Consider the following 7464-nt stretch of genomic DNA (forward strand, 5'->3'; position numbering starts at 1 on the left):
TTAGATATCTGAAAGATTTACATAAACTCCCTTAAGAGCTAAGACTTTTATTATAGCCTGTTGATTGAGATTTATTCTGCATATCATCTTACAGAAGTTGTACTTATTTATCAGTCTGGTTAAAAAAAAATATAAGTGAAATTATACAGTTTCTAAAAGAGCTACAATAAAACGGACCAAATTGTTTCCAGAGAACTTTGAATTTCCTTTATTTTGAGTTTGGAGTACAAATCAGCTTAACGTCTATTTATATATTCATAAAAACATTTTAAAGTAGTATAATAGTACATTTCTCAGATTTAACAGTAACTTGAGGAGTTATACATTTTTCTGTGTTTCAAGGTTCAGTTTTGTTTATATTTGTGTATAACCACATATAAGCTCCAGGTTGTACTTCAGCAAAATGCCAAGAAAAGGTCAAAGGTCTCAGTCCCAGAAGCTTAGACGTCAGAAGGAGAAAGAACAGGTGAATGTTTCTCAGAGCAGTGAGCAGGTAAAGGTGTGTGTTTCAACTTTTCCCAGCACTGAAGTGCAGAGCAGTGTTCAGACAGCCACAGTGTCTTATGCAGATGTGGTAAAGAGAGGTGTTCCCTCAGTGTCTGTCCCAGAGCCTGAAGTTATGCAGGTAATCCATATTGAACCCCAGGTAACTGTACAAACACAGCATGATGGTGAGACAGCCACAGTGTCTTATGCAGATGTGGTAAAGAGAGGTGTTCCCTCAGTGTCTGTCCCAGAGCCTGAAGTTATGCAGGTAATCCAGACTGAACCCCAGCTAACTGTACAAACACAGCATGATGAACAAGCTTCAGGACAGTCTCATGTACAGGTTACAAACAGTGAAAGTCGTCCACGAGTGAGTAGCATCTGTGCGTCCCAAAGCCAGGCTTCTCCTAGGTATGGAAAGTACCGGAATCAGCAATGCATGGCTAACAGTTTGGTTTTCCTGTCATTCTTACACGAGGATGAATTTATTACCAGAGCAGATCTAAACCGTGTGTTGGACAAAGGCCATGCCATGCATTCAGATGCCAGAAAGAGGTTTGTGAACAGCGTGTTTCTAGCCACTGATGAGCTTCCCACAGTGGTCACCAGCCGCAGACACGAGTATCAAGTCGACATGTCTCAGTTTGCTCATTACGGCACATTTGATGGTACAGATCACCTTCTGAGCCTTGAACAAGGACTACAGTGTTTGGCTTCAGACGTTCGCTACGCTTTGCTAGTCATGGGAGGAACAGTCATCGCTGTTTGCAGGCTGACTTCAGGTGAATATGCATATTTTGACCCTCACCCACGTAAGTCTACTGGTATGCCATTGTCGCTAAGTGTAAGTGGTGGAACTGCAGTCATGTTAAGATTCACATGTCTCAACGACATGATTGACAGGATCAAACGTTTGTACCGAATGTTTAGCATCGCCCCATCCTGCACTTATGAGCTACAGCCTGTCGAGTTTCACAGTGGAAACGCTGCTGACCAAAGAGATGCTGATGAAAACAGACAAACAGCTACAACTGTTCCAGCACCAGCTTTAAATGAAGCTGTTCATGAAATAAACTCCCAAACATCTACTGACCAGACACAGAAGACTGTGAGAGACACTTTAACCACTGAAGTGACATCATCCAGAGTCGATTATTCAAATGAGACAGCTGCTACTGAAAACAACCATCTTCCTTCTGAGTATTTAGAAAAAGAAACACCTGCATCCTCTGTGAGAGAAACGCAGGTAACATCAGATTCTGTTCCTCAGAATGATTCAAACATTGCCTCCTGTTTAACTAAGACAACAGAGGAACTTTCACAAAAACTGCTGAAATATAATAAACAGCAAAAGAGAAAAATAAGGAGAAGAATATTAGCCCAAGAAAAACTACCACAGAGAAAGGAAAATCAGAAAAAGAAAGAAAGGCAGATGTACAGGTTTGATGAAAGCTTCAAGACAAAGAAAAAAAACTCAACCAGGAAGTGTAATGATCCTGATCAGAGACAGAAAAGGAGTCTGTACAAAAATGAACTGTATAAATTAAATGCTACCTATAAGGAGAAACAGAGAGAACATTTTAGAAAGATGTATAGAGAAAGTGCTAAAATGAGAGAGAGAAAAAGAGAATGTGTCATAAGGACATATAAAGACAATCCCCTATTCAGAGAAAAGCAGAAGGAACGTATAACAAGAACATATAGAGAGTCTCCCCTATTCAGAGAAAAGCAGAAAGAGCGTATAAGAAGAATATACAGAACTTGTGCTGAATTCAGAGAGAAACATAAAGCTTACATGAGGTCATATGTTTCTAACCTATATAAAGAAAGCGAAGAATTTAAAAAGAAAAAACTATCTTACATGACTAAGCGTTATGGAGAAGAGAGACAATTTCATCAACAACACAAGGACAATATGAGAGAAAGAATGAGAGTAAAATATTGGAACGGTTTTTCTTTCAGACAGATGCATAATATCAGATGTGCAATGAACATAAAACGGAAATATCGCCAGATGCATCGACCAGCTGAGAGTTCACAGTGTCATCCAGATAACAGTTTAATGAATGAGGCCATATCTTGTTTCAGATCAAACATTAAATCAGCACCGTCTTATGTTTGTACTGTTTGTCTAAAAGCTTCTTTTCCTAATCAGGTGAAAATCTGCAAAAGAGAAAATTACTCAAAACACCAAACTGTAGCTCATCAGTGTCTAACTGGTAAATTTGTTCATATGTGTGATGAAGCATGTAATGATCACTGCAACTTTCCTATTGAGAGAAAAAAGGAGTATATCTGTCACACGTGTCACAGTTCCCTCAAAAGTGGATGCATGCCCAGGCTTGCTGCTGTCAATGGTTTAGAACTGCAGGATATTCCAGCTGAACTGTGTGATCTCAACATTCTGGAGAGACATCTGATTGCCAAATGCATACCATTTGCTAAGATTATTCCTCTTCCAAAGGGGAGACAGAGACTCATACGTGGTAATGTGGTGTGTGTACCATCTGAGGTCCAACAAACAGTTGACTCTTTACCTCGGCTCAGAAGCCAATCACAGATAATGAGGATCAAGTTGAAAAGACGACTGTGCTACAAAGGCCATCAGCTGTTCCAGACTGTCACCTGGTCTAAACTCATTCAAGCCCTGCGTAAACTCAAACAAATTCACCCACAGTACACAGATATTGTTATCAGAGATGATGCATTGCTTTGTGATCCAACGTTACCTGATGATGACAGCAGTGATGAAGCCAGCATGGCAAGTGATGATTATGATGAAGCAGATTTAATGGAAATTGACAACTATGAAAAAGATGCCCTTTTATGCAAAAGTGAGTCTGAAAGTGAGCAAGATATTAATATGCAATCTTGTGATGAACAACCAGAGGAACAAAATCCAGATGAACCAGAAAGTGATTTGAACAATGGAGGTTTTGCTCTAGAAAGTTGTCTGCAGCCTGTTGACATTTCAGAAGAGATTCTCTCTTTCACTGATAACACATATTGTGTGGCTCCTGCAGAAAGAAACAATCCTGTTAGCTTCTTCAGAACTCCTCATTTGGAAGCCATGGCATTTCCTGTGCAGTTTCCTACTGGTCAGAATACACTGGATGAAAAGAGACGTCTCAAGCTCACACCGAGTGCTTACTTCAAGTCAAGGCTTTTCAACATTGATGCAAGATTTGCTAAAGATACAAATTACCTGTTTTTCTCACAGTTTGTCACTGAAATACACTTGGCTAATTCCAGCATGACAATACAGCTAAGGAAAGGTAAAACTATGACCAAAGATGGACGCAAAATCACATCAGGAATGTTACAAAGTAAGACAGAAGTAGAGAAGCTGGTAAGAAATAAAGATGCAATCAGATTTATGCAGCCACTCAGAGGAACTCCAGCTTACTGGCAGAAAACTACCAGAGATTTATTCAGTATGGTTCGTCAAATAGGAACACCTCAGTTCTTTGTCACTTTCTCTGCTGCTGAGATGAGATGGCTGAAGTGATTCAAGCAATAAAGAGACAGCAAGGTGAAGAGGTTGATTTTGAAGCCCTGGACTGGTCAGAAAAGTGTGAAATTCTAAGATCAAATCCAGTAACCACCATGCGAATGTTTGATAAGCGTGTTGAGGCTTTGTTCAGAGATTTGCTTTTTTCTCCTGCACAGCCCCTTGGTGAAATCATTGATTACTTTTACAGAGTTGAGTTCCAGCACAGAGGCAGTCCACATATACATATGTTGCTGTGGATTAGAGAAAAGGTAGAAGTAGATGTGGATGATGACCAAACTGTCTGTGACTTTGTGGACAGATACATCTCAGCTCAACTCCCTGATCCAGAAAAACAGCCTGAACTGCACAAAAAAGTCGCTGAACTACAAAAGCACAGCAAAAACCACACAAAGACATGCTTTAAGAGTGTGAACTCTGGTTGTAGATTTGGCTTTCCAAAACCACCAGCCACAAGAACAATGATTGTGAGACAGGATGAGGATTCAGACACTGAAGCTGCAAAAGCCAAACTCAGACCTTTGATGAACCTGCTGAAGGAACCTGAAGCTGCTTCTCTCACCATAGAGCAGATTCTGTCACGATGCAACTTGACAATGAATGAGTATGAGCAATGCCTCCAAGACATAAACAAGAAAACAGCTCTTATTCTGAAACGTGACCCAAAGGACTGTTGGATCAACAATTACAACCCAGACCTGCTTGAAGCCTGGAACTCTAATTTAGATGTCTCATTAATCTTGAATGCCTATTCATGTATAGAATACCTCTGTAAATATATAACAAAGAAAGAATCTGGCCTCTCTGAATACCTGAAGACAGTTATTGATAACTCTGCAAAGAACACGGTCAATGAATGTGATGAAATGAGAGCTGTGATGCAGGCTTACTCAAAAAAGAGAGAAATCAGCGCACAGGAGTGTGTGACTCGAGTCTGTGGCCTAAAAATGAAAAAATGTTCCCGCAGTGTTGTATTTGTACCAACAGATGATAACCCAGTAAAAATGAGTCGCCCCATGAGCTATCTGGAAACCACAACACATGACAGTTGTAATATTTGGATGACAAGTTTGAGTGATAAATACAAATGCAGACCTGAGACACCAGAATATGAGGAAATGTCACTGGCTGATTTTGCTGCACTGTGCCGGTTGGTGAGTGGTCCAAATGAAGGAAAAGATGTGCTTCCTCTTCTAAACCAGCTTGGATTTGTACAAAGGCGAAAGAATGATAAACCAGCTATAATCAGGTATTACCACTGTTCACAGGAAAAAGATCCTGAGCAATATTATGGTCGGCTGTTGAGACTTTACCTTCCACACAGATCAGAGCAGGAACTGAAACCACAAGGGTTCCAAACCTATCAGTCCTTCTACAACTCGGGTTTTGTACGACTTCCATGTTCAGACCACAGTGAGTCTGTGAAAAGGATTGTGAAAAGAAATAAAGACAAGTATGAGAAGAACTCTGAGGATATTGAGAGTGCACTGGAAGAGTTTGAACAAAATAGGGATGTTGTGATTGATGAATGGTGTAATCTGGCTCCTGAATCTGAAGTTGTGAGGTTGCAATGTGATGAGAATCTTCCTGAGAGACATTCTGATGATGAGAACGAACAGGAGAATGTCCCTGACTACAGTCGTCAGTCTGATGCTGTAACAGAGATCAGAGCCATCAGAGAACAACCTGCAGTTGATCCAGCTGTGGTACGTGTAATGTATCAGAATCTGAACCAGAAGCAGGCCTGTGTGTTCTATGCCATTAGAGACTGGTGTATTCAGCGAGTTTGTGGTTTGAACCCAGATCCATTTTTCTTCTATATCAACGGTGGTGCAGGAACTGGAAAGTCACATCTGATTAAATGTATTCACTCTGAAGCATCAAAGATCCTGAGCAGACTGCCTGCTAATGCAGAAGAAGCTGACATATCAAATCCAACTGTTTTACTGACGTCATTTACCGGGACAGCAGCTTTTTCTATCAATGGCTCTACATTACATTCTCTACTGAAACTACCCAGGAGTCTGAAACCACCCATTCAAGGACTTGGTAACCAACTGGATGAAGTCAGATCTGAGCTTATAAATGCTGAAATTATTGTTATTGATGAGATTTCAATGGTTTCAAAACCCCTTTTTGCTTATGTGGATGCAAGACTGAAACAAATCAAAGGCACTCAGAGACCTTTTGGTGGAATGTCAGTTTTAGCTGTTGGAGATTTTTACCAGCTGCCACCAGTGCGACAGTCTAAACCTCTCTGTGTTTATGATCCAGAACAGATTGACCTATGGCAGGAACATTTTCAGATGATCACTCTAACCGAGATCATGCGTCAGAAAGATGATGTCGCCTTTGCAGAGATGCTGAACAGGATTAGAATCAAAGAAAAGACAGATGAGCTTTCTCAGTGTGACAGAGATTTGTTGTCACAGGCCGTGACTGCACCAGAAGAATGTCCAACTGAGGTCTTACACATTTATGCCACCAACAAGAATGTTGAATCCCATAACACAGATACACTCAAGAAGCTTCATTCAAACATTATAATCATCACTGCAGACGATTTCCAGAAGGATAAATGTACAGGCAGAATGGCACGAAGAGACAAACCATTTACAGGTGGGCGAAATGATTTACCTGACACTCTGAACATTGCAGAAGGAGCTCGAGTTATGCTGACCAGAAACTTGGACACACTAAACGGTTTAGTCAATGGTGCTTTTGGTATACTGGTAAAGGTGGTGAGATCTGAAAATGATGGACACATAATTAAACTGGGGCTCAGAATGGACAACCGGCAGTCTGTAAGAAGCAACCGCAGTGCTAATGCAGCATCTGATGATCTGGTTTACATTGAGAGAGCAGAGGAGAGTCTGAAGTTTAAAGGAGCGGTACGCAGACAGTTTCCTGTAAAGCTAGCATTTGCCTGCACAATTCACAAAACTCAGGGTCTTACAACACAGACAGCTGTAGTTTCAATGAAGAACATTTTTGAACCAGGTATGGCTTATGTTGCTCTCAGCAGGGTGACATCTCTCAGTGGACTCTATTTGCAGGACTTGGATGAGAAAAAGATTTACGCCAATCCCGAGGTAACTGCAGCACTCCAAACCATGAGACAAGCCAGTGTTGAGGAAATGATGCCTCTTCTTCAGGTCAGAGAAACAGCCAACAGACTTGACACTCTTACACTGATCCATCACAATACGGAGGGTTTGCCATCTCACATCAGTGACATCAAGAGTCATCATGAAATGTGCTTAGCAGATGTTTTGTGTCTCACTGAGTCTCACCTCCAAGGCTCCTTTGTTGCAGACAGTCTTCATTTGGACGGCTACACTATGTTCAAACGCAACAGACATGTGTCCTACACAAACTTTCCTCACATGGCCAGCAGAAGTGGTGGAGGAGTTGTTGTGTATTTGAGGAATCATTTTCAGGTTCAGGTAAAACAGTATCTGCATAAT

The 7464-nt window shown here is 40.9% G+C and overlaps 1 protein-coding gene across 1 annotated transcript; it reads left to right on the forward strand.

The window, feature by feature from the left end:
* The first annotated feature begins 345 nt into the window (after positions 1 to 345).
* On the forward strand, positions 346 to 7090 carry LOC109201082 (uncharacterized). The gene is made up of 2 exons (XM_019356621.2): positions 346 to 1268; positions 7054 to 7090. The coding sequence occupies exons 1-2, from the start codon at positions 404 to 406 to the stop codon at positions 7062 to 7064; spliced, it is 876 nt and encodes a 291-aa protein (XP_019212166.1). The 5' UTR covers positions 346 to 403; the 3' UTR covers positions 7065 to 7090.
* Positions 7091 to 7464: the final 374 nt, after the last annotated feature.

The sequence above is a fragment of the Oreochromis niloticus genome, unplaced genomic scaffold, assembly GCF_001858045.2.
Source record: "Oreochromis niloticus isolate F11D_XX unplaced genomic scaffold, O_niloticus_UMD_NMBU tig00002097_pilon, whole genome shotgun sequence".
NCBI lineage: Eukaryota > Metazoa > Chordata > Actinopteri > Cichliformes > Cichlidae > Oreochromis > Oreochromis niloticus.

What these genes read in the sequence shown, in the direction of transcription:
- LOC109201082 (XM_019356621.2), top strand. Translation starts at nt 404, where the DNA reads ATGCCAAGAAAAGGTCAAAGGTCTCAGTCCCAGAAGCTTAGACGTCAG.